The sequence below is a fragment of the Rattus rattus genome, chromosome 2 (assembly GCF_011064425.1).
Source record: "Rattus rattus isolate New Zealand chromosome 2, Rrattus_CSIRO_v1, whole genome shotgun sequence".
NCBI lineage: Eukaryota > Metazoa > Chordata > Mammalia > Rodentia > Muridae > Rattus > Rattus rattus.
This window is the reverse complement of record NC_046155.1, coordinates 192776781-192803586: the sequence shown is the minus strand read 5'-3', so window position 1 is coordinate 192803586 and position 26806 is coordinate 192776781. Positions and strand designations below refer to the sequence as shown.

Genomic DNA, 26806 nt, shown 5'->3' with positions numbered 1-26806 from the left:
GCAATTTTTTGTGTTTTTCCTTTTTTAAGGGCTTCTACCTGTTGTCCTGTATTTCTTTAAGGGGCTATTTATGTCCTTCTTAAAGTACTCTAACATCATCATGAGATGTGATTTTAAATCAGAATCTTGCTTTTCTTGTGTGCTGGGGTATCCAGGGCTTGTGGTGGGAGAGCTGGGTTTTGATGATGCCAAGTGGCCTTGGTTTCTGTTGCTTAGGTTCTTGCACTTGCCTCTCATCGTCTGGTTATCTCTGGTGTTAGCTGTCTCTGACAGTGGCTTAATCCTCCTGTAAGCCTGTGTGTCAGCACTCCTGGGAGACCAGCTCTTTCCTGGCAGAATCTGGGTACAGAGAGCTGTGGCACAATATCACCTCCAGGCACAGACAGAAACTGGAAGGATCCTGTCCCAGACTGCTCCTTGGTTCCTGTGTCCTGAGGGCTCCAGGCAGGTCCCTCTGAGCAGAAGTGGTGCTCTCAGGTGTGTTAGCACTCCTGGGAGACCAGCTCTCTCCCAGCAAGATCTGGGTACAGAGAGCTGTGGCACAGGATCAGCAGCTGTAAGCTGCCTCATAAAATTTAATGGGGCTTGGGGATTTAGCTCAGTGGTAGAGCGCTTGCCTAGGAAGCGCAAGGCCCTGGGTTCGGTCCCCAGCTCCGAAAAAAAGAACCAAAAGAAAAAAAAAATTTAATAGTGATATTTGTGTTTTCATTTGTCCAAATGTTTAGAAAGCACCATGGTGTCACCTTCTAGAGTGATGTCTTCCAGTGTTATTGTTAGCTACAAGACTCTTCCTTTCCTAAGTACTTGGAGGGGTTTCCAGGGAGTAGTTCGCCTTTTTCTCAATGTGCAGAGATTTTGTGATGCCAGGAGCTAAGTGCTAGAACTAGTTGTAACCTCTAGGAGATGCGGCCTCTATTCTATGCTGCTGTCAGGAGCTGACAGAGCAAGGCTTGCCGAGAATGTTGGGCATGCTGCAATCCTGTCTTTCTCCAAGGCTACTCCAGCATGGACAGTCCCAGTCTAGAACTCTGAAATCTTAAACGCTACAGCAGCTGAAGCTTTTTCAGTATTGATGAGATATGACGTGGGGGTGGGGGAATAGCATCACAGGGAAGAATCCTCCATCTCTGACCTCATGTGATGGATCACAGTCAAAGCCAGCAGCACTGAAAATGTATAAAACTACTATGTGTGCGCGCACGTGTGTGTGTGTGTGTGTGTGTGTGTGTGTGTGTGTGTGTGTGTGTGTTTATCAAGGTGTATGTGGCACAGATGAATTCCATGTGTAGAATTGGGCATCATCCCTAAGACATCATTATTTGCATGCAGGTATTCCAAAATCTGTAGCTCGTTTGTCCCAAGCGTTTTTGGTAAGGGTTATTTGGCTTGCAGCAGTGTTAGTTCAGAGGCCTGGCTACCTCTTTCATTCCAAAACACAAAACAGATTCATGACGGGTGAGGAGTGGCTCATGGTCTAATACAGGCACCTTCTCTTGCCACATACACATGTGACCTCACCTCAGGGACGGAAGGTATTAGGGTCCACAGTTTGGGAACACTGACATTCTCACGACAGGGGTGGCTTGTGTTAATTGTTGATACGGTATCCAGAGTATCTAAATGACAGCAGAGGCCCTGTCGGTACTGCCAAGGATGTTGTCTTAGTTAGGGTTTTACTGCTGTGAACAGACACCATGACCATGGCAACCCTTATAAGGACATTTAATTGGGGCTGGCTTACAGGTTCAGAGGTTCAGTCCATTGTCATCATGGTGGGAAGCATGGCAGTGTGCAGGTAGCCATGGCGCTGGAGAAGGGGCTGAGAGTTCCACATCTTTTCTGAAGGCAGCTAGGAGAAGGCTGACTTCCAGGCAGCTAGGAGGAGGGCCTCATAGCCCACCCCCAACAGTGTCACATTTGCTCCGACAGGGCCACACCTACTCTGACAAGGCCCTACTCCCAGAAGTGCTATTCCCTGGTCAAACATTCAAATTACCACAGATATTCAGCACCCCTCACTGAGGAGAGTACCCTAATACCACCGTGGTCCTCTTCTGCCTGCACAACAGGATAGTTGTTGTTGTAAAAATATAAAAAATAAAAAAAGTAATGATTGTCTTTTACCCCGCTAGGTCTGGCACCTCAGTGCCCCAAGATACCTGCTAGATACCTTGGAGGAAACACATTCCAATTCTGTGGGGGCCCAGACCAGCCGCCCCACACTCCGTTACACTTAACTCTGCACATGAAAGAACACACAACACGGGTTGGGGATTTAGCTCAGTGGTAGAGCGCTTGCCTAGGAAGCACCAAGGCCCTGGGTGCGGTCCCCAACCCCAAAAAAAAAAAACAAAAAAAAAAAAAAAAAAAAGAACACACAACACGATAACCTTAGATCCAGTTGATAAGATATAATTGCCCACCTAAACATACAAAAAGCCCAGTACCATCCATCCCTTAAGAACATTAATAACAACCTTTAAATACATAGAGCAGAATCTTAACATCACCTGCCACGCCTTCTCCCCCTATCCCTCCTGTCTCCTCTCCTTTTCCCTTCCAGTCTCCTCCTCTTCATTCAAACTTCTCTCCCGCCCATCCTTCCTTCTCCTCCAATGACAGGCCTCCTTCTATCCTGTACCTGCCCCTCACCTGTATTTTACAAATTCAATGGGGAGAAGATTCTGGTGAAGTCACCTGAGTTCTGAGTACCTGACTAGGCAGCTGTCCTTGGGGCAGTGGAATTAGCATCAAAATACAGATCACTCCAGGGCAAACCACAACAGATCGTGGTTAAGGCACACTGATGAAGGTTGGGCAGGAATGTTACTGGGGAAGAGGATGGTAGACTCACCAGAACCCACCAGGTTCAGGGTAAAGGCTTTGCTGTTCCCAGCTGACAGAGACAGAGAGCTGTGCTATTGCATTTAAAGAGACAAAGAAGCAGCTTTACGCTTTCAACCATTCAGCTGAGGTGCCAGGTGCCGTGCGGCCGCAGAGAAGGATATAGAGAGCTAGCTGATGTTTGCTGCAGAGGCCCCTTCCTCCTCGGCAGGAGTCACATCCCTTCCTGCATTTGAAACACTGTGTGGTCGGCATGGCCCAGTGTATGTCTGAGGAAGTGGCTGGGAGGCCCAGTAAATGGCTGCAGGGATTCTGTGATGCACTGGCCTCTTTGTAGAAAGGAGGATCACTGGGTTCTGCAGCCAGGCATCTACAGAGCTTCTAGGCCGTGTCTCCTTTGACCATAAGCAGCCACCCCTGGGTCAATCTGAAAACTACTTGGGAACCACAGAGTAGACATGAGAGAATGTTGTTCCTGGTCACTTAGGATCTGACTGGAGAGAGATGTGACCAGGAAGAATAAGAGCATGGCCAGGCTGAGTCAGCGTTCTTACTCATGGTATCCAGCTGAACTCCTGTATTACCTGGGGATATGGCTGATTGCTGCCCCTTTGTAGAGAAAGAGTTGGGGGTTCAGGGAGGTTCACAAGCTGCTCCAGGCTGAATACAGGGAAGGGCAGAGGTGCCCTGGAGGTGCACAGGAGGACATGAGGGCAGGCTCCAGGGGCTCTGCCTGTATGAGTGGAATGGGTTCTAGCAATGAGGAGGTGCGGTCAGGAAGAGGGGGAAGAGTGGACAGGCAGCACGCTGTGTGCAGTGCCAACTTCCTTGTCTCTCGCCTTGTTCCTTAGACGATGGCGGTCCCGCTGACATATTTGCCGTCGGGTTTGAGGAGATGGTGGAGCTGAGTGCAGGAAATATTGTCAATGCCAGGTAAGCGGCAGGCGAGCAGGCTGTCCCTGGACCAGGTGCCTTGCCAGATTTGGGGCTCCAAGCACTCCTGGAGCCATCTTGTTCCTGGGCCAGCAGCCCGTGGCACTGGCTGCTTGGGTCCTTCTGGCTACATTCCCAGCACGCACTGGCTGAGGGCTCTGCTTGTCTTTTCCTGCTGATTAAACAAAGCGGGAAGACTGTGGTAGGCTCCGGCCTGGGCTTTGTGCTATGGTTGAGTCACACTGTCTCAGGAAGTGTGGGAGGGTTCGGGGATGGGGGGTGTAGTGTGTGTGGTGCAGTGTGGGGGGGTTGCCGTGGGGGGGTGCCAGGGGGTGCGGGGGAAGTGTGTGGGGGTGCACGCTGGGAAGTGCTTCTCCCACAGCAAGCAGGAAGGAGACCCCAAACCACTGGATCAACACTCAATATAAGGAAAAACTAGACATTCATTCTCATGGGCGACCCAGTCTTATTTCGAGGAACCCTTTAATTTTAAAAATTAAAAATTTTACCCACTGGGCTACCCTATTATCTGTTAAGGAACTTTTAAATAGATACATAGATAAATAAAATAAAACAGGCTGGGGTTGGGGATTTAGCTCAGTGGTAGAGCGCTTGCCTAGAAAGCGCAAGGCCCTGGGTTTGGTCTTCAGCTCTGAAAAAAAGAAAGAAAAAATAAATAAATAATACAGGCTTTTGGGAAGTTTTATCTCATTGTACATAGGTATCAGGGATGGCGGGGAGCTGCTGTGATATATAAGTTAGAATCGGAACTGGACCTTGTGTCACAGACCCATAGCACCAGCTACTTGGGAGGCTGAGGCAGAAGGATTGATTGAACAGTCAAGGTCTGCCTGGGCCACAGAGTAAGTTCAAGGCCAGCCTGAGTGAGTTAGGAGTCTCAATAAATAAAAAGAGGCGTGTGTCTTTGCCTAGTGCACACAACCTCCTGGGTTCAATCCTCACTCGCACCAAAAACTCAAAAACAATGGAGAACAGCACAAACCAATCCAAAATGTGTAGAAGTTCACATGAGAGAGGGATTGGTGCCTGGCACTCCTGTTGAGGGGTGTAGGCAGCTTGCAGTCCAATGGAGGACAGACGGATGGATGGATGGATGGATAGGGAGGCCTGTGGGGTCAGCAATGGGAGATGGGGGCTTCCTACTAGCAGTTTGCCATATCCTTGATTTCCTGCCTTTTCAGCACCACCAACAGGAAGATGTGGGGCGAGCAGCTCCAGAAAGCCATCTCCCGCTCCCATCGTTACATCCTCTTGACCTCAGCACAGCTGGTGGGCGTCTGTCTTTACATCTTTGTACGTCCGTACCACGTCCCGTTCATCAGGCAAGGACACTTATCGGATAAGCATCTGGGGAACCGGGGCTTACACGTCTGTGTTTGGTTCTGTGATGTTCTCCTCATGTCCCCCAGTCCCCCAGCCCCCAGCCCACAGCCCCCACCCCCAGCAGGAAACAGGACCTGCCATTATTCTCCATGCACAGAGCAAAACTCCTGAGGGAAAATGGGCTTGAATTGGATATTGTCTGGCAACTAAAAAGCCACCACGGGAAAATCCTAACTCAGGAAACTGGCCTCCTAGGAGGAGTCAGGACCGATATGGGGCAAGCTCAGGCAGGGCAGGGAGCGGGTGTCCCATTCACATTTCCTGGGTAGGAACGCTGTGAACAAGAGCTGAATGACTACTCAGGAATCATGGACTGTTTTGCCTCTTCTAGAATTCTCAGTTATTACCTCTCTGAGGTGACGGCTTTGTGAGTGTAAGAAGTAGTCAACATTAGGAAATAGGTGTCTTTCAGGAGAGGGAATTTGCCATTTTCTGGCTTTCTCCTTGCCTCCTATTGCTAGGTGGCCTGGCCTTGCTGGTGGCATTAGGATTACTAATCCAAGAGGATGGAGCCCTGACCAAGCACCAACACATAGCAAGGGCCATGGGAATGCCCCACCCTGGCCCTCAGGGTCCACACTCATAACCTTTCCTTACCTTCAAAACACAGTTAAGGCCCTGCCCTGCTATTGTGTTACTAGGGCAGCTTGGCCACGCCCTAAGCTTATCAAGAGAAGTCTGGGTAAAGGCTAATGCTAAATCCTGGGGAGAGGTGAGGCGGAGAGCAGCCGATTTCCCAAAGCCAGCTGAGGTCTCAGCACCTTGTCCTCAGTTTCCTGCCCTTTGGCCTCTAGTTTGTTTAACTTAACCCCTTGGCTTATCACCACCACCCCTCATCTTCCAAGTCAAAGGCGTCCAGCGGCCTCTGGCTGTGGCCTGCTCATGGAAACATTAACTAGACAGCAGTCTGTGATCCTGTGGCCTCACACACAGGAGGGCATCCCCAGTGCATTTGGAGCCGGGCAGTGTGGGACCAGCTTCCTAGGCCTGTTTCCTAGTTCTCAAAATTTTTTGTCCATTGCCATAGTCCCTCTTATTCCTTACATGAGAGCTGAGGGGGCCCAACACTGAGACATCTGCCACTTCTGCTGGGGAGAGAACAAGGCAAGGCATTGAACAGACCCCGCCATCCAAGCCAAGTGACCTAGACCTGGCCAAGAACTACCAGATAACGAGGGCCACTGGAATGCCCTACAGTGGCTCTCAGGCTTCGCATTCGTAACCTTTTGTTACCTTCAAAACACAGTTAAGGCCCTGCCCCTGCTATTGTGTTACAGGAGTGATGTGTCTGCAGCTTTACCAGACACTGGTGTAGGACCAGGCCCTTCTGAGCAGACTCGATTGAGATGCAGCCCATCCAGGCAGTCCTTAGCAATGAGGAGGACCGTGGACTTGCCCAGTCACGGTGATCTCCAAGCTTTTGGCTAGAGGCTCTTCTCTGTGTTAGAATAGGGTTGTCTTGCCCCACAGCCAACAGACTGTGACGTTCTTTTGTTCCAGGGATGTGGCCATCGACACCGTGAAGACCGGTATGGGGGGAAAGGCGGGGAATAAGGGCGCCGTGGGTATCCGCTTTCAGTTCCACAGCACTAGCTTCTGCTTCATCTGCAGTCACCTGACGGCTGGGCAGTCTCAGGTGAAGGAGAGGAACGAAGACTACCGGGAGATCACGCACAAGCTCTCCTTCCCTTCGGTGAGTGGCGTGTGGGTTGGCCGTGCACTAGGTCAGCCTGCCCAAGTCTACCACATGTAGCCTTCTGAGCTGATAACAGGAGCTCCCACCTCCAAAGCCATGAGAATCCACCGTGGGGGAAGGGAGACATGCTGTCGTTCTTGGAGCAGGAGCCCAGCCCTTGTAGAGTTCTGTCACTTCAACTTCCTGGAAGTCCTTAGCTGTCCTAACTATTCTTAGGTACACTCTGGGGTGTTTCTAATTCGGATGATGGAGGAAAACCAGGGTGGTCTTGTGAAGAGCATTTGATTCAAGCAGTATGATTTCATTTTCATGGTGGCGTCAGTGTGGGTTTGATTTTCTTTTGATGCACACACACGCACACACATACCTCCGTTGCTATTCAGCTATGACTGTTTCCAAACTGGCAAATCCTGACTGAAAAGTCATGGTCTCCCAACCCATCTGCCATCTCCAGAAATGCACCCACACTGCCCTCTAGTGACAACCCAGAGATTTCCACTCCAAAGCCAACAGACTTTTCAGTTAGATTTTTAGATTTCTCCTTCCCATAGAAAAATGATAGCCCCACCCCCACACACACTTCAGCCTGATGTGTGTGCCCCATTTGCTAGCCAGAAAAGTGTGGGTTAGCTATCCTTGCCACAGATCCTTCCAGATTCTAACAGGCTGGTTAGAGCCTGGAATTCTTCCCTTGTTGGACAGATTGGTTCTCTATGATGATAGAGCCTTTAAGACCAGCCTTCCTGGGATTTGGCTGCACAGCAAAAGTTCGTCTGGTTTCCATTATAAGTTTCTGAACCCTCGCTGTTGTCTTTATTTCTCGAGTTGAAGAACAAATAAGTTGAGGAACTTTCGATTTGTATATTGACCCCCTCTTCTTACTTGAAAATGGGAACTTTGAAACAGTATTCTCAAGATACATAGCAATAACTGAAAATTTGACTACATGATCCTTTTTCTTCTTCTGTAGAAAGAAAAATTGAACCTATAAATTAACTCTCTTGTGCTGGCTGTGTGGATTGCATTACTATTTAAATTAAATTAATTACATTTAATTAATTAAAAATCACTTGCACTGGTGCCTGAGTAAGTGTTCTATTATTGTGAAGAGACACAACGGGCATAGCAACTCTTAAAAAGAAAGCGTTTAATTGGGGCTTTCTTACAGTTTCAGAGGGTTAGTCCATATCATCATGGCAGGGAGCAACTAGAAAAGTACCTGAGAGTGCTATATCCAGATCCACCGGCAGCGGGAAGAGGGAGACACTAGGCCTGGCATGAACTTTTGAAAGCTCAAAGCCCACCCCTAGTGACACTCCTCCCCCAACGAGGCCACACCTACTCCAACAAGGCCAGCCAACTCCAACAAGGCCACACCCACTCTAATGAGGCCACACCCCCAAGGAGGCCACACCTACTTCAACAAAGTCACACCTTCCCCGAGGCCACACCTACTTCAACAAAGTCACACCTTCCCCGAGGCCACACCTACCCCAACAAGGCTACACCCCCAACAGGGCAGCAACTTTTAATCATTTTAAATAGTACCACAGCCTTAACATTTCAAGGATATAAGGCTGGCGGGTGGGGAGTTCTTTTTCAAATCACCACAACTGGTCATGTTCAATGCACCTGGCATAGACTCCTTTGGCCAATAACTCCTTTATTGGGCATCATGGAAAACATTTCTACTTCCACAGAAAGATATATGGTTTGGTTTGGGCCACCTTAATCTGTCTGTGCCATCAGTGTTTAGTGGAGGGTTTGAATACCATAGTAGAGCTCGGGAGAGGAGAGGTAGGTTTAAAGCTAGGTAGATCTATCTGGGTTTAAATTTTAACTTTATCATGAACTAGCCTTACAGACTTCAGGGAGTTACACAAAACATACACAGGGGAGGGGGAAGGGGGTGTCACCTAAGTGTTGTGCTGCACGGACTCCTGTCAGGATAGAGCCCTACACTGTGGTCAGTCGATATGTCGTGGCTACCGTCATTGTGCTGAGGAGGAACCCTTGAAGGACTGGGTTGGGATGGAGATGATTGGCTCCAGGGAAGAGAAGCTGGAGAAGTTTACTGTGCTGCACACAGTTTCCCTAATTTGGGAAAAACCTCTCAAGATTGAGACTAACAGGAGAGCAGTGGCAGAGTAGACATAACAAGCTGAGTGCAGTGGCAGAGTAGACATAACAAGCCGAGTGCAGTGGCAGAGTAGACATAACAAGCCGAGTGCAGTGGCAGAGTAGACATAACAAGCCGAGTGCAGTGGCAGAGTGACTATTGGCATGGTGCTTTCCATGTGGTTTGAGAGCTTTGTTTGGACCACTCCAGGGCACTGTTATATAAAATAGAAACACGGGGCTGAGGATACAGTTCATGATTATCCTGTCCTGCATACAAGTGACTATGGAGGTTCAAGCCTGTTATCCGGGTTGCATAGTCCTGGGCTACATGGGACCCTATTTCAAAACATGATTAAATAAGATTGAGATGCAAATTATGTAAAGATTTCTTGAAAGGTTTGCAGGGTTAGGTAAAAATGAGATACTGTAGTGAGAAACTTAGCATTTTAGGAGAAATGTCTGAAGCTGTGTTCCTCTCCCCTCCTCTCCCTTCCTTACTCTGCTGTGTTCTCTCTCTACCACTTAGGGGAGAAACATATTTTCACACGATTATGTGTTTTGGTGTGGCGATTTCAACTACCGCATCGATCTTACTTACGAAGAAGTCTTCTATTTTGTTAAACGCCAAGACTGGAAGAAACTTATGGAATTTGATCAGTTACAGCTACAGAAATCAAGTGGGAAAGTGAGTTGTACCTTTAAGATGTCTTCAGTAACTGTCCCAGTGTGGAGGGCTGTCTATTAACCGCAGGGGCGGGTGCGTTAAAACTTTGAGTGGCTTTAACACTGATTCTGACGGTGTAAAGAGTACATAGGATTTTTATGAAGGGAGAGAAACAGGACAGCAGAGCTGCACAGATCTTAACGGAGCTCTGGGTGGCCACACATGGAGTCCCTGCAGGAAAGCCACCCTTGGCATTCAGCCCAGAGGGAGGAGCTGGCTGTACTGCTGTCTACCGCCTGTAGTGCACTGTGCCTTCTGTGTGTAGATGAGTGAGCCCTAGGAGAGCTGACTCATCTCTCCCTAGGAGAGAGACCCTCAGAGAGGGTCTGTGCTCAGCCTGAGTCGTGGTTGCCTTCTAGTGTGCCCTACTGACAACGTCAGATGGACCACTGTGTTGGTGGTGTTGAGTGCTGGTGTACATGGCCTACCTATACTAAATACACTCATCTACCTGTGCACGTAAGTCTTTTTAGGAACTGCTCCGTTTCTGGTATAAGAAACTCCTGAGCAACACTTTAGAACCCCGCTCACGATATTCTGTGGCTCCCCCATTCTCCTTGGTGAAAACATTAACGGGAATCATTTACACACTGATTTGTACACAGATTCCTCCATAGTGCCCTGTAAATTCTACTCCTTGACAGAAGGGAGAGTAAAGTTGAATTATGTATCCAAGGCCATGTAGTCAGCATGCCAGGACACAGTTTGCTCCAAAACATTGTCTATCACGGAGCGCACATGTGCTAAACCGTGACCTATGCACAGGTTCCTAGGGACTCGCAAGGCCTGAATAGCACAGGTTCAGCTGCAGGCTTTCCTTCAGTTCTTTAGGATCAGAGGAGCCAGCTTCCAGAGAGCCACAGCCTCTGTTCTCCAGCCAAGACCATTGCTTATTTTAGAGTCCTGCTTTCCTAGCAGGAAGTACGTGAGGGTGCCATTTGCCTTGAGAAGGCCGCTACTTAAATGAGTGAGGAGAGAAAAATGAAGGTACATCTCCCTCTAGAACAAGACGCAGCCACCGTTTTGAGGTTTGCTCTCCTGACTGGGAGGTACATAGATGAACCTGTCACACTTCCAATCTGTTCGTTTCCTCTGCCAAATTCTCGCGGCCCTCTCTACCACATCAAGTGAGAAAGCTTTTGCTCCAGCCCCAAAACATGGCACAGAGGCAGGGGAATGCTCAGGTGAGCTCAGAGTGAGCCCTGTCCTGTGGTCCCTTCTCTAGGGGATGACAAAAGGCAGGGGTACAGGAAGGAAGGCAAGGCGCTATGATGCTGTGTGTGTGTCCAGCTATTAAAAGGCACGCGTGTCCAGTATCAGACATATTTGTGAATGTAAAGCCTTCTTTCTAGTTTTAGAATACTTTGGAGTGTGCCTTTTTTTTTTCTTCTGAAGATGACCTTGTGGTTTCTTTTTTTTTTTTTTTTTTTTTTTTTTTTTTGGGGCTGGGGACTGAACCCAGGGCTTTGTGGTTGCTAGGCAAGCCCTCTCCCACTGAGCTAAATCCCCAACCCCGTGGTTTCTTTTCTCTTCTCTGAATAGATTTTTAAAGACTTTCATGAAGGAACCATTAACTTTGGACCCACCTACAAGTATGACGTTGGATCGGCTGCCTATGACACAAGTGACAAGTGCCGGACCCCAGCCTGGACAGACAGGGTGCTGTGGTGGAGGAAGAAGCACCCATACGATAAGACAGGTGAGTGCTACAGGGTTTGCTGGGACAGAGTTGGGGCAATACTGTGGAGGGAGAGAAGCAGTCACTCAGCCCAGCGACCTGGCTGTGTAAACCACATTTTTCTCAACTAATCAGCCAACTGATAACAGATCATTCTAGATGACATAATTTTTGAACCACTCTCCTGGTTCTGCCTCTTCATCATGGCTGCTCCTCCCCACCTTCTGACCTTTATACTAGGAAGAAAAGGAGTGATGCTGTGGGCTATCTCTCACCTTTCTCATACCTCTCTGGTACTTTACCGAGCCCATTTTTTTTCCCAACCAAATTCTTATCTCCTAAAGCTTCAAATCAGAATGGAACAAACTTGGCTTATTTTTTTCCCTTTGGTTAGTGAGTTGTGAGTCTTAAAGTCATTGCTGAATAGAAAGGAAGGGATGTTCATTAAAGTTGGAAAGCCTGTACTCTAGAATGCAAATGGCCTTTCCACATTAAGGAGGGAGGTCTGCAGAGACTTCAAAGCCAGGAAATTAGAGCTACAGGTGAAAGAGAGATGTTTTCTTTCCCTTTAGTCTGAGAGCATCTGCACAGCCCCCAGGTGCCGGGAGGCAGGGCTGTCGAACCTCAGAGCCCCTCTCTCTATCCTGCACCCTGGTCCATTGCTTGGCGACCTAAGTGGGGAGGGGGGGTGCCACAGTTGTTACTGGCAATCTGAACATGAAACTGGTAATCCGAACACAGAAAACCTTTTTTACCCCAGCCCCAAAGCAGGCAAAGCTGAACTTTAAGCTCGGGGGAGAAGCAAAAGAGCCTGAGCCAAGGTGGTTAGGGACAGAGATCTTTGCTGCAAGCAGTCATAATCACATCCATGCATATTGATACTGTTTTGTGTCTCCTGTTGGCTGGTGGCCTCTTGAATGGAACCTGGGGAGCAGCTGGCGAACTCAACCTTCTAGACAGTGATCTAGACGGTGATGCCAACATCAGACATACCTGGTCTCCGGGCACTCTCAAGTACTACGGCCGTGCTGAGCTGCAGGCATCTGATCATAGGTAAGGTCCTCACTGGGGAAAGCATTGGCTCCACCTCCACACAGGATACCCATATGCTGTCCCTGTAAGAGAGAGAGAGAGAGAGAGAGAGACAGAGAGAGAGACAGAGACAGAGACAGAGACAGAGACAGAGACAGAGACAGAGACAGACAGACAAATATGGAGAGGTCTGTCTGTATACCTCCATTATGAAGTAATAATTATTGGCATTTTGTCATTGATTGCTCTATATCATAAATGCTGTTATTCATGAAGACACTGAGGATACAGCTTTTACAGCCTGCACAACGCGGTGTCTTTGAAATGTCCCCAGTTACCCTGCCGCTCAGCATGCTTTCTTGGTGTTTTCTAGCTACAGTCCTGTGTAGCTGACTGATAAGAGTCACTCCTTTGCAGCCATTGCCCGGCTCTAAACAGAGCTGTGGGACCAACCTGCTCGCCTGTGGATGACTGTTTTCATCTAGTATTTGAGTTGGGACAAACACAATGTAGTTTTGCTGTCACGGCCTCAGGTTGTTCGACACTCTGAGATGTCGTTTAGCCTTGGCCACATGTGCTAAGAATGGGAGGAGACAGCGGGTGGCAGGGAGAGGGAAGTCCCAGGGCAGCCTCTGAGGGGATTTGCTAGCTTGCAAACACCTTCCAAGTAGTGGTATAGGGCGGCATAAGACAAGGAGGGAGGTTTGATTCTCCTGCAGGTGCTTCTAGAGCTGTGTGTTATTGGAAGGAAGAAAGGGCAGGAGGGAAGAGTGGTTCCTGGATCAGCCAATGACGTTAGCTTCCTCTCATCAGCAGAGCTGAGGGGAGCCAACCTCGTATAGAACCTTTATCCTAATTTCTGTGTTTCCTTAGAATCTAATCCTAGAAATGATCTCTAGAAACAAAAAGAGATGATGTTTTGAGACCCTTAACATGAATCGACTGCCATGTGGCCACCTGAAGAGCTTGTGCTCTGGCCTAGTGTATGCACAGGGCTGGCAGCCTGTGGATTCATGGACTGACAGAGCTCTGGGGGACAGAGGCAGGTTGGAGGCTGGGATATGACACCCACCTAAGCCAATGGTTCTCCGCTATTCCTGTGTCTCCCACAGACCTGTGCTGGCCATCGTAGAGGTGGAGGTTCAAGAGGTCGATGTGGGAGCCCGGGAGAAAGTCTTCCAGGAAGTGTCCTCTGTCCAAGGCCCGCTGGACGCCACTGTTGTTGTAAACCTTCAGTCTCCAACCCTTGAAGAGAGAAATGAATTTCCAGAGGACCTGCGCACAGAACTTATGCAGACTTTGGGGAATTATGGGACGATTATTCTGGTCAGGTAACCCACGCCCATGAGATGTATGTTCTGGGGTGACCGTGGGATCCCAGAGAGCTGCTGCATTAGGTTTCTAGTACTGACTGGCCAATCTCCTGTAACACAGGATCAACCAAGGGCAGATGCTGGTGACGTTTGCAGACAGCCACTCAGCTCTCAGTGTGCTGGATGTGGATGGTATGAAGGTAAGTGGCATTTAGTCACACTGTGGAGTGCAGGCTGACCCGTCCCCGTATTTACACAGCCATGATTTCCTCTGGCCAGTGCCCAACCTTGTAGGCACCATGGTGCATAGCAGCTGGGATTCTCCATCTGGGTCTTGTTCCACTTGCAGAAGCTGAGAGTGTAAGGTTCCCACTGATGTCTTTCCTCCCGTCTATATAGAGAGGACTTTCCACCTTTCTCCTGAGACTGTCTCGGCCGCTGTTCATACTTAGTTCCATTTTGATAAGATCCTGGTTTAAGGGGGTTGGGGATTTAGCTCAGCGGTAGAGCGCTTGCCTAGGAAGCGCAAGGCCCTGGGTTCGGTCCCCAGCTCCGAAAAAAAAAGAAAAAAAAAAAAAAAAAAAAAAAAAAAGATCCTGGTTTAAATTTGCAGGGGATGAAAAGTTGGCGTTATCAGTCCAACTTCCGTGTGTGTGTGTGTGTGTGTGTGTGTGTGTGTGTGTGTGTGTGTGCGCAGACTTTGGGGTTCCTTAGAAATTTGTGATGATTGCACAGGCTGGAGAAGGCGCTTTGTGGCTGAAGGGAACTGTGGTGACTTTCTTTGTTCTCACTCGCCCGCTCTCCTCCCAGGTGAAAGGCAGGGCCGTGAAGATTCGACCAAAGACCAAAGATTGGCTAGAAGGCTTGAGAGAGGAGCTCATTCGGAAGCGGGACAGCATGGCCCCTGTGTCTCCCACCGCCAACTCCTGCTTGTTGGAGGAGAACTTTGACTTCACAAGTCTGGACTATGAGTCAGAAGGTCGGTGAACCTGCCCATGGGCAGGCAGGCCTTGCCCCAAACCACACCTCAGAAAGGTTCCTGAAGTGTGAAAGTTGCATCTGTGTGATAGCTGTAGGTCACATCCATGTGTTCTGACATTCATATGTGGGGATGACGCAGGGCGCTGTAAGGGACATCTCACACACACTAACATTGGCTTTGAGGCTGTTGGCAACAGTATGAATTGAGGTGGAGAGCTGGCCTGGGACCCTGGCTCCCATGGCTGTCCGCAGATTCTCATAGAATTCTTGTGCTAGTTACATTGGCTTCACTGTGTTCAAATTCCTGACTCAGACATTTTTATAAGATGGGAGTTCTTCATTGTGGTGCATAGTTCATAGGTCTATAACTATGTTATAGTAAATGTTCCTGCTTCTGTCACTAAAAACCATGACCAAAAGCGACTTGGGGAGGAAAGGCTTTATCTCAGCTTATAGTTCCACATGACAGTCCATCACCAAAGAAAATCAGGGCAGGAACTCAAGGCAGGAAACTGGAGGCAGGAACTGAAGCAGAGGCCATGGAGGAGTGCTGCTTACTGGCTTGCTCATGCTGCTTTCTTCTAACATCTAGGACCACGGGTCGCTAGGATGGGTCCTCCCACATCCATCATCAATCAAGAGAATGCCCCACAGACAATCTTAGGGGAGCATTTTCTCAGTCGAGATTCTGTCCTCTCAAATGACTCCAGATTGAGTCAATAAATCTAATTAGGAATATAACATAAATCTACCTAGGACAATAACCTTTGACCCCATTGACTTTGGGTCTGTGGCAAGGCAAGAGCATCGTGGCATGGGAACGTGTGGCAGTGGCTACTCACTTCCCAGTGCACAAGAAGCAGAGAGAAAATACCAGTGTCTTTTATTCCACTTGAGCCTCCAGGCCAAGGGATGCTGCCCCATGTCATGAAGAGCCCTTCCTTCCATAGTTATTCTCTAGACACACCCCTACAGACACCGTCTCATGAGTAGCCCTTAAGCCAGTCAGCAAGACAGCCACACTGGGAAAGGGCTGGGCTGATCTCTCTCACCCTCACGTGCCTTGTTCTTCCTCGAAGGGGATGTTCTTGAAGATGATGAAGACTACTTAGCGGATGAGTTTGGTCAGCCTGTAGTCTCAGACAGTGAGCTTGGAGGAGACGACTCTTCTGATATCATGAGCGCCTCGACACCTGCCAGCAAGTCTCCCGCACTGGCTAAAAAGAAGCAACATCCAACGTACAAAGGTAGCCCCTCCTTCGATTTCCTGGGGCAGGGCTGGAAATCCCTACAGACACACGTTCGCCATCTACACCCGGATGCGCTTATTGTTTCGTTCATGTCATGCCGTGCTATGCATCGGCACCATTACGTTTTAGATGAAAGAGAACATAAAGGTTATGTGGAATGAAATCCATATCCTGGACTAAAGGGTAGAATCTTCCATTAGTTGACTCTGATGCTTCTGAAATTCCATAGGCCTTCCATAGCCAGTCACTATGTCCCTGGCTGGAGAGAAGTTCTTTTTTTTTTTTTTTTTTAAAGATTTATTTATTATATATAAGTACACTATGCTGTCTTCAGACACCCAGAAGAGGGCATCAGATCTCATTATAGATGGTTGTGAGCCACCATGTGGTTGCTGGGATTTGAACTCAGGACCTCTGGAAGAGCAGTCTGTGCTCTTAAGAGCCATCTCTCCAGCCCCTGAGAGAAGTTCTAACCAACAGTGCAGGACCCTTGCGCTAGGGCTGGGAAGATAGAATATGGCTGACAGGAAATTAAGCTGTTTCTTTGACAAGAGAGGTACAAAGACTCTATGTACCTACTCCCATGTATTCCTTTGATTAAATAATGGTCCCCAAACTCATCGGTAGTTTGCCACGCTAGAACCACTGGTTGGTTTTAGCACTTTGAGCTGCTGAGTCTGCCACAGAGTTCTGGGTTTTTGGTAAGGTGTATGTGACATTGTGTACACAGACAGATTTGGTGAATGACACCAGGCCAGCTTTGGTGACCTTCACACTCCTCTGGTCTTCTCGGAGGCATATACCGGCCACAGTGTCGGGCAATCAGGAAGTGGCCAACCGAAGCCGCTAGCCTAAGAGTCTGCTATTGGATGCCGGGCTAGCAAAGAAGGCGGAGCTCTTCTCAACTTCCAAATCAGCAGCCACGGTTTAGGAGGAGGAATTAATTTCTCTTCCCTGTGGTGGGTGGATCTTGGGAGCTCTGGTTTCCCCCTATCTTCTCCTGTGTAGATGTGTGGCTGGGCATTTTGGAAGGAGATGGGTCTATACATTAAATACGCCAGAGTTTCTCAAGTCTGGTAAACCAGGCCCACGGTTTGTTGAGTGTCCTGAGCAGGCATCGGATATGCCCATACTCCCAACAGAGAGGCTCTCAAAATCACTTCAAAATCAGGCCCCCTGGGTATCCCATAGCACTTCTGCCTACTGTGGTATGCCCTGCGCACAAAGGCATTTCTGACCCTTGCGTTTGGAAGAGACCATCTTTCTCACAGCTGCCATGTCCTCCAGACGACGCTGACCTGATGACGTTAAAGCTGGAGCTGGAAGTTGCTGGGAATTTTCGCCACCGTTCTCCGAGCAGGTCCCTGTCTGTCCCCAATAGGCCTCGGCCACCTCACCCTCCACAAAGACCCCCCCCTCCAAGTAAGATTTGCTTACTCTGAGCTTGCCACCATGCCTGCTGGGAATAACCGCACAGCTCCTGCTACTGAAAACACAGCTCTAAACTACTGCTGAGTCCCTTCTGACGCTCCCTCTACCCGGGCTCCTTGTCTAAATATAAGTCATGTTCTGTTTCGAAGGCCATTGGTTTCTAAGACATATGAAACAAAAAACCTCTCAAAGCTATTCATCCAAGAACTTGGCTTCCATCCAGATGCCTTCCTTTGACAGACAGCCAGACCTGCTCTTTGGGAATCTGATCCACTCAGAGACCCAACATGCACAGCCCTAGCCTGGGCCACGATCTCCCTCCAGTTCCTGTGTCTCTGGCCCTCTGAGGATGAGCCCTACCCAGGCTCTCCTGATAATGCTTCTGCCATCAAACATGCCTTATCTCAGAGTAACCTTGTGGCTTGCTTTTTTTGTTTCTTTTTTTTTTATACCATTACTGATTATGTCCCCCCCCCCAAACCCCAAATATTGCCCGTCAAACAGACTTTTCCAAGCCAGTCCTTTCAAAATTGATTCACCCAGAGCTAACATGCAGCAGTCATTGGTGTCAAGCCAGAAAAGCAGATCTTTGCTTTGATGAGCTTACACTCAGAAAATAGAATAGATACTGAAAATACCAAGTTTATAAGTTATTTGTGGTGGGAAACTGAGGCAAGAGGGTAGAGTTTAGGGGTCAGTGTAGGTTACATGGTAAGACTGTGTCTCAAAAATAAGTTTAAAAATTGTATAACTAGGGCTGGAGAGATGGCTCAAAGGTTAAGAGCATGCGGCTGCTCTTCTAGAGTCCTGAGTTCAAATCCCAGCAACCACACAGCTCACAACCATCTATAATGGGACCCGATGACCTTTTGTGGTGTGTCTAAAGACAGCAACAGTGTACTCACATACCTAAAATAAATAATTCTTTAAAAAATGTATAAATAAAATTTACAAGTCCTATTACTTTAGAGATTTATAAAAGTACAGAGTTATAGAAAGACTCAAAATTTAAAATTTACTTGACTACCTACAGATAACAGTTTTAATTGAAAACACTTCCATTGGTTGTAGACATGTGCATCTGTACACTGTTTCAAAAGGAAAAACGTAAGGGCTGAGACTGTGTGCTAGCCTAACCTGCATGAACACTAGTTTCAATCCCTAATTCTGCCTAATCAGTGGTAGCAAGCTGCTAATCCTTTTACTGCTCATTTGTTCTTATTTCATGGACTGTGTCATTAAATATTCTAAGACATAACTCGTTAACAGCTAAAATAATTTCTTGACTTAGGAACCTACGACTTTTATATGCTCTCAGACATTAGAAGTAAATATTCTAGGGCTGGGGAGGTGTCTCTGTGGGTAGAAGTGTCACCATACAAGCTCCACGACCTTCCCTGTAGTGCTCTGGGCTGCATGTCAGATCGTCAGAATCCATGGAAAGCCACTGTGTTGGGAGTGCTGTTAATCTCAGTACTCATACTGAGTAATGGAGGGTGGGGAACCCCAAGAACCTTGAGAGCCAACTACCCTGGGGTGTGTAGTACTAACAGTGGGAGACCCTGCCTCGACAATTTGGAAGACAAGGACCCAAGGCTGTCCTCTGTTCTTACATGTGCGTGCATTCACACACAGAGACACACAGACACAGAGACACACAGGCACACACACACACACACATTTTATATACACATCTATACACACACAAACCGCTCCCTCCGCCACATTTTAACATTTAAAATGATAATGTGTTTTAAACCATTTAAAAATCAATTGGTTTTTATATAAGATTAATGCCCCCCCATGCTAGATGTAAATTTGCATCCCAATCCTGCTTCCCTAGACAATCTCCCAATAGGCCAAGCTATCAGAGATTCAACAGGAAAACTGCTTTGTTTTTTGTGGTGGTGGGGATGGAACCCAGGCCTCATTCGTGCTGCTCGAGCTGCTAACCCACAGCCATAACCCCAAAGGGAAACTTTGGAGAGTCTTATAGGGCCTGCCTGGGAGCACTCTGTGTGGCTTGTGAGTCTGCATACCTGACCGTGGGGTGTGTCTGCCTTTGTGGCTGCCTCCCCCTCCCACCCCCAATTTTCTTGTAGCTTGCTCGCATGTTCCCAAGTCACTGCAGCTGACACTGTCTTGTGATTTTTCACAGCTGGTTTAATGGTGAAGAAGTCGGCCTCAGATGCGTCCATCTCTTCCGGAACCCACGGGCAATATTCCATCTTGCAGACCGCGAAACTTCTTCCAGGAGCACCTCAGCAACCGGTGAGTCCTTTGTTGGGTGCCCACCTCAAGATCGTGTGGATTATTGCCTTTTGAAGGAATATGTGACTCTGTCTTCCTAACCCTCTTTCTGCTCACCAGCTTATCCCCCAAACCCCTAACGCTCAGTAACAACTCCTTCACACGACTCTTAAGTGGTCATGTGGAGCACTGTAGGAGAAGGCACTTAGAATGAGGTCCTCCCCCCACAAACCACCCTCCTCCCCATATCCCTGCAGAGCAAACTGCCCACTTCCAGACTCCCCTTTCACACCCTTGTAATTCTTGCCTTTGCTAGAGCATTGGGTGGTAAGGAGAAAAGGAGAAATGCAGGTAAGTTTGGCCATTTTGGCGGAAGATTAGAGACCCATTTGGCATGAATTCTCGTGCAGCATGATTCTGAAAAACTGCAAGGGAGGGGAAAGGCTCATCTAGAGGGGCCTGAGGTGCTGACGGGCTTGCAGATGAAGGTCAGTGATGAGGAAGTGGAGGCTCCCGTGCTCGGGAAGCTACACAGACTGGCAAGGCATGTACAGTCTGGGCAGGCTAAGGAACTGACGAGATTCCAGAATGTACAGTAATAAAAGTAGGTCTCAGATGACCCAGGAGCTGAGTGAAGGGGTAGAAAATTCTGCTGGGAAACATGTACTCGTGGGCACTTCATACTCCCACGGACCACGGGAGGCATGGCCGAGACTGTGCTCTCCAGCTCTGCCTGGCTGTGGAGATAAAAGGAAAAGATGGTGTGTCCACATTGCCAAATCCTGGCACCACTTGGTTTGGGAGCTGAAGGTCTTCAGCTCTGACCATTAATGCCTTCCTGGTCTTGGTGGGTGGAGAAGGGCACTAAAAGATGTGGTTTAGATGAAGTGGACATGTCCATCAGCTGATGGGGTTTGCATAGCTCATCCTCGAAGGCCACCTCCCACCTGTACAGACAAGCAGGTGAGACGCACACTGCGAGTATCCGCCCGAAGGCTCGTATCCTACTTGTGTTAATCCATGTCTCTTCCTGATTCTCTCCTCAAGCCCAAGGCTCGAACTGGAATAAGTAAACCTTACAACGTCAAACAGATCAAAACCACCAATGCTCAGGAGGCGGAAGCAGCCATCCGGTGTCTCCTGGAAGCTGGCGGAGGTAGGTGGTGTCTTGGGAACCACCTCCCAGCCACAAGGGAGTCCCTTTTAATGCCTTCACTGATAGTGGCCTAGAAGAGAGCTGGGTGTACCCTTTCTTTCTTAGCTTTTTTTTTTTTTTTTTTTTTTTTTGTGCAAAGTTAAATGAAAGTGGCCTTTAGTATTTTATTTACTTATTCTGATTTTTTTACTTAAAATTACAGACTTAAAATGCATGAAGTCTATAGAAAATAATACAATAATGACTAAGTAGCATTTTAGGGATAAACAAAACTTTTGGTTAATGTTGGACCAGTGAACCTGATGACCTGAGTTTCACTCCTGAGGCTCACATGATGGAAGGGGAATAGATGACCATAAATTGTCCTCTGACCTCGACAAGCACAACATGCACTTCTGCACCCCTCCGTATATGACATACGTATATACGTGTTCCATGTGCAGATACATGTTCCACATACATACATGTTCTGCTGTTGCCTTACCTGACCCATTTCTGTCTTTGGCATTTCCCCCATTCTTTAACATCACAGAAGCTAAAATCTGCCGCTTTGGTTTGGGGCTGTGATCCTGAATCCCGTATGCTCTCCAGAAAGACACAGGGGATAGTGTGTCAGCCCAATTGTATTCCTGAGGGTATTGGTCAGACTTGGAATTCTCCACACACTGAAGGAGGGCATGTCTAGAAATCAGAGAAATGTTGCCGAGGGAATGTACAGCACTGGTGGTTTAGGTGTTTACTGACTGAGAAATGAATAAAACTTGAGTATGTCTCTACGACGGTGTCCTCGTCAGCCGTGGGGATGAGGCAGTGCATAGCACAGTGCAGGTGAGCCTTGAAAATGTCCCGCCGAGCTAAGGACACAGAATCAGGCACTATTATTCCGAATGTCTACATGGTAGGGAGATCCATAGCAAAGAAAGCTCTGAGAAGGAATGAATTTCTTCTTGACAGCAAAAATGCCTTAAACTTGGATTCTAGTGATGTTTATGCTGCTTGGTGAATGCCTTAAAAAGCATTGAAATGGTTAAATTTTAAGGTAGGTGAATTACAGTTCGATGAAATTTATTTAAGGGCAGACAGCCCTAGAGGCACATGTTAGCGGAGGTTTGAAGTTTGAAGTCTCCCCACCATCTCCATGTGGTGCTGCCTTGTCCGCACTCTTGTCGAGACCGTTGCTTTGTGGCTCCTCTCCATTGAGAAACATACAACACTTTCCGTATGGTATCAGGGTCTCACTTGTCTTTCCTCAGGCCCCACCCCTGTGAGGGCGGTCTGTGCAGCCGGGGCCAGACCTAACTGTCTAGTCTCGACTATCTTTATTCTTTCTTTCATTGGATATTTTTTATTTACATTTTAAATGTTATCACCTTTCCTGGTTTCCCCTCCAGAAACCGCTATCCCCTCCCTCTCCCCTTGCTTCTATGAGGGTGCTCCCTCAGCTACCCACCCACTCCCTCGCACCTCCCCACCCTGACATCCCCCTACACTGGGGCATCCAGCCTTCACAGGACCAAGAGCCTCTCCTCCCACTGATGCCCAACAAGGCCACCCTCTGTTACATATTCGGATGGAGCCGTAGGTCCATCCCTGTATACCCTTGGAATGGTGGTTTAGTCTCTGGGAGCTCTGGTGGGGTTTGGTTGGTCGATATTGTTGTTGTTCTTATGGGGTTGCAAACCGCTTTAGTCCTGACTGTCCTTAAGAACTTCTTTGTGACTTTATGGAAACACACTGAATTACTATGGCATTGAGATGCAGACTCCCCAAATGTGACATTGTGTGGCAAATCCCATGTCCTTGTACTTGAGCCAAGTTATTTTATGTTTCAGGTGTCCCAGAGTCAGCCCCGGGTGCCACGCCCCTGAGAAACCAAGGGTCTTCTAAGCCAGAGGCCTCCCTGGGGCCTCCAGTCCTACCGCGCCGGCCTGTTCCAAGGGTTCCCACTATGAAGAAACCAACTTTGAGGAGAACAGGAAAGGTAAGAAGTCAAGCCGTGTGAGCCACCCATTCTAAGATTGATCAGGGTCTTGTTACATAAAATTAGGTCAAGGACAGAAATGAAGTTGCATTCGGTTTCTCAACCCACACCTGTATCCCAGACTCAGCCCTGTCTGGAGGAAAACGGCTCGTTCAGCAACTGCTTCCCCTTGTCTTTCTGCTGCAGCTTGGCCTCAGCTGAGCAGAGCCAGGAGCTTGCTGTCCTTTGCAGGGTCTCACTGTGGCATTCATGGACAGCTTAAGAGGGACTGCTTCCTGAATGTTCCCGGTCGCCACAGGGAACCGCTAATGGATGCTTTCTGCCAACTAACTGGTGCGGCTGTTTGTGTGGTGTGTGCATGTGGTGTCACATGCACAGACTTCCATGCCTTAGAAAAGCACTAACCAGGGCCTGGGGAGATGGCTCAGTGGGTAGGAGCACTTGCCACATAAGCGTGAGGCCTGGAGTTCAGATCCCACCACTCACATAGAAAGCACGATATAGCCACACGCACACCTGAAAAACCAGAAACGCAGAGGGCAGAGACACGAGGATTGTTGGGCTTAATGGCTGCCAGCCTAGCTCCAAGTCTCAGTGAGAGACTCCTGTCTCAAAGGAATAAGGTGAGTGATAAAGGAGGATAGCGAAGCTCCCTAGGCCTCCCTGTGCACGTGCACATACCTCCACATACACACAGAGGCTCATACACCACAAACATATGACTAACTCTGTCTTTCGCACTCTGTCTCCCTCCCCTGCACGCACGCACGCACGCACGCACGCACGCACGCACGCACGCACGCACGCACGCGCACAAAGAAAAGCCTGTTCCTGCAGGCCCGACAGCTCCTCTCACCACTTTTCTTGCAGATTGTTTTCTGCTCTAGCTCACAAGCTTCTCAACCTTGCTCACTGCTGCAAAGACATGAGTTTGTAAGGACAGTAGCCGCCCAGAGACTGACACCCGTAGATGCTTCCGGATCTTCCGTTTGATCTCAGTTCTGGGAGCAGGCCACTTGGTAATCCCTGCCTGGGCGCCGTAGAGTGACTATTGCTTTTCCAACCTGGCCAGCGTGAGAGGTGGCTCTGGCATGTGCCCATTTATTGAGTCTGCTTTCTGTTTTCTGGGTTGTGCTTCTGTCCTGCATGGCTGCCTGTCCACCTTCCCCTCTTTGTTGCCTGTGCACCAGCTACGTCTTTTCAGGAACAGAGCTGAGTTTTGTCTTTGGTGGCTGCACAAGGGATTTTGGTACAAGGCCGGTGGAGAAGGGTCATGTTTTCAGTTTGTCTTCTTTCTTAAGAACCAATGGAAACCTGGATGGACCCGGTCCGGTCCCTTGTGCTTTACTACCTATCCCCATCAGTACCAAAGCCTCACTTTGCACCATGTAGTTTAAAAGCAGAGCTAAAGAAGTGGAGTCCCTGTATGAGTCTCTCCCTCCTTCTGTATTGAAATATGAGAGATCCAAGGAGAAAGTAGAGGCATTAGTCTTTCCAGATACATGCTCCCTTCCCAGTGTGGTACAGTGAATGCTGGATCACCTGCTGGGCCTGGGGCTTCCTAATGTTTCAGGAAAGTTCTCACTGAGCGGGGAACGAGTTCATCATAAAATACCCACGGTGGCTCTGGTTTTAAAACTTCCCATTCATTCATTGCCCTGCTGGATCATGGGCTTCTGTGCTTCTTCCTGAGTCCTGGCTCCCATCCCGTCTCTCCTCAGACTGGCTGCCTCAGCCTCATCTGCCTCTGTTCCCTCCTGAGTGTTGTCTGGGTGCCCACTTCTGACGTGCTGGCTTCTCATTTACACTGTACCTTGCCTTTCCTCAGCCCATGTCACCAGAAGAACAGTGTGAGCAGCAGCCTGTCCATTTTACAATGGCTTCCCAGGAAATGAACCTTGAGACCCCTCCTCCAATAACAGCTCCCATCCCGCCTGTTCCCAAACCAAGAACATTTCAGCCTGGGAGAGGTGTTGAGAGGAGGCCGAGCGGTGGCAAGCCAGAACCGGATGACGCTCCTCCTGTGACAGGCGCTGTGGAGTTATCGTCTCCAGAGGCCCCGGAGGCCCCGTCCCTGGCTCCCAAGGTGCCTCCGAGGAGGAAGAAGTCTGCACCAGCAGCCTTCCACCTGCAGGTCCTGCAGAGCAACAGCCAACTTCTGCAGGGCCTCACATGCTCCAGCACTTCTCCGTCCCCACCAAAGCCTGACACCCCCCTGCTCTATCCGCAAATGGCACTTGGCACTTCATCTGCTATAAGTCCCGAAACTGATGGCCCCAGAGTGACGGAGCCCGAGGCAGCCTCTTTTCATGGCGATTACCCAGATCCCTTCTGGAGCCTTCTCCACCACCCCAATCTGTTGAATAATAATACCTGGCTGTCCAAGAGCTCTGAGCCTTTAGACTTGGGGTCCAGGACCCCTGAGAGGACACACACAGACTCAGCGCAGGTCAATGCATCAGTGGTTGAGAGGGGGCTTCCACCAGACCATGGGGGTAAAGACTTCAGTCACTGGATGGCCGCCAGTAACAAAGACAAGAGGACAACATTAGGCGTTTGACCCACAGGCAAGAACATGGCCTGTTGGCTCTGTAGATGCTCTCATTTCAAACGCTCACCTTCCTCATGTGGGCATTGCTTGACCTGGTCAAAAGGGATGTTGATGTAAAGGCACACTGAAACCCTTTGTTTATCTGTCACTCTGTGTAGTGAATGAAAACCGTCTCCCATTCAGTACAGTTATCCAGCCACCCAAACGTTCCATTCAAGGTCTGTGCATTTTAAGCTTGCTCTCAGGACACTGGGAAATGTGCTGTTGCATTCGGGATATGGATTTTAAAGGGAAGAAATCTAGATTCCCAAGACGCTCTCATCTGCGGAATTTTAAGTGGTTGTTCAATATATGTTTGTGTGCCATTTGCTTGTTGGTTTTGTTTGTGTTTTTACAGATTTGGGATAAGTGGTTAGGTTCATAAAAGATGACATTAAAAGCAGTCGGGACCTTAAGAGCTGTTGTGACCCACTTGAAACCACATTAAGAAAAAAAAAAGAATCAGAGCTGAAAACAGCGAATAGGTCAACAGCATGCCTGGACCGTACATTCCTGTGAGCCTTTTTATGGAATTGCCCTTTATAGCTGCAGGTTCTGCTGCTTCAGGCTCTGCAGAAAGACCGCGTCTGTGCTGCGCATGTGTGTTTCCTGTCATTCTCTAAATGCTATAGCATAACAGATGTAAGTCATTTGGAGACCGTTGAATAAGAGGGTGTGTAAAAACTATACAAATACTGTGCCGATGAGGACCTGAGCATCTAAGGATTTGGGTACCTCAGGGGGTCCTGGAATTGATCTCCCATAGATACTCAGGTGACTACCCATGTGTGATTAGCTTTAACTATGTTTATGTCCTATGAGAGCTGGTGGCAATACTGTTTTGGTTGTGGCGTTTGACCACGAGTTTACCCTCCACTCAGATATGGACCAGCTGACTCCTGCATGCCCTGTACACAGCTGGTCTTGAACCATGGTGTGCTGCTTAAACTAATTTATACACCCTCTGGATGAGACTTCCCTCCTCCTATTGTCTGTGTCCTATAAAGGCACCAAATGTGAAAACTCATCCTGGCCCATCATGGCTGATTTTCATTTGTGTAGTATGTGATGTTCACAGCAACCCATGAGGTCATATTTCCAAGACGACAAGTCTGGGCTTGTTTTCTGAGGTCTTTTGGGTCTGTTTGTTGCTTTTTTGCATTCATGCATTTCTAATACTTCTTATCTCTTCAAGAATTGACAGACACCTTGATGCTATTTTATATTTTAAAGAATTGTGATGTCTAGAATCTATTTGAAGCATATATCACATTTTTGTGTATAAAAAGCTCATTAGCTAAAGAAGGCTGAGTTAGGAGGGTCAGGAGGTCAAGAGCAGCCTGGGCAACAGAGCAAGATTTTATTTTCAGAAGGAAAGAAATTCATTAGCAAATCGCGTTATGCCAACCTCCATATTTAGGA

At 48.4% G+C, this 26806-nt stretch overlaps 1 protein-coding gene across 2 annotated transcripts in view; it reads left to right on the top strand.

Moving 5' to 3' along the window:
• Positions 1-25843, top strand: part of Synj2 (synaptojanin 2) — a 98415-nt gene extending 72572 nt beyond the window's left edge. Inside the window, exons 13-27 of one of the 2 annotated variants that reach the window (XM_032894749.1) lie at positions 3696-3777; positions 4980-5120; positions 6682-6874; positions 9525-9683; positions 11265-11421; positions 12336-12453; positions 13545-13763; positions 13867-13945; positions 14556-14724; positions 15806-15973; positions 17264-17398; positions 19566-19678; positions 20705-20813; positions 22646-22794; positions 24623-25843. In XM_032894749.1, the coding sequence (XP_032750640.1) occupies positions 3696-3777; positions 4980-5120; positions 6682-6874; positions 9525-9683; positions 11265-11421; positions 12336-12453; positions 13545-13763; positions 13867-13945; positions 14556-14724; positions 15806-15973; positions 17264-17398; positions 19566-19678; positions 20705-20813; positions 22646-22794; positions 24623-25354 (2723 nt within the window). In that variant the 3' untranslated portion in view covers positions 25355-25843. Of the gene's footprint in view, positions 1-3695; positions 3778-4979; positions 5121-6681; positions 6875-9524; positions 9684-11264; positions 11422-12335; positions 12454-13544; positions 13764-13866; positions 13946-14555; positions 14725-15805; positions 15974-17263; positions 17594-19565; positions 19679-20704; positions 20814-22645; positions 22795-24622 lie in introns of those variants that run through there. The other variant, XM_032894748.1, reaches the window with a different exon arrangement.
• Positions 25844-26806: the final 963 nt, after the last annotated feature.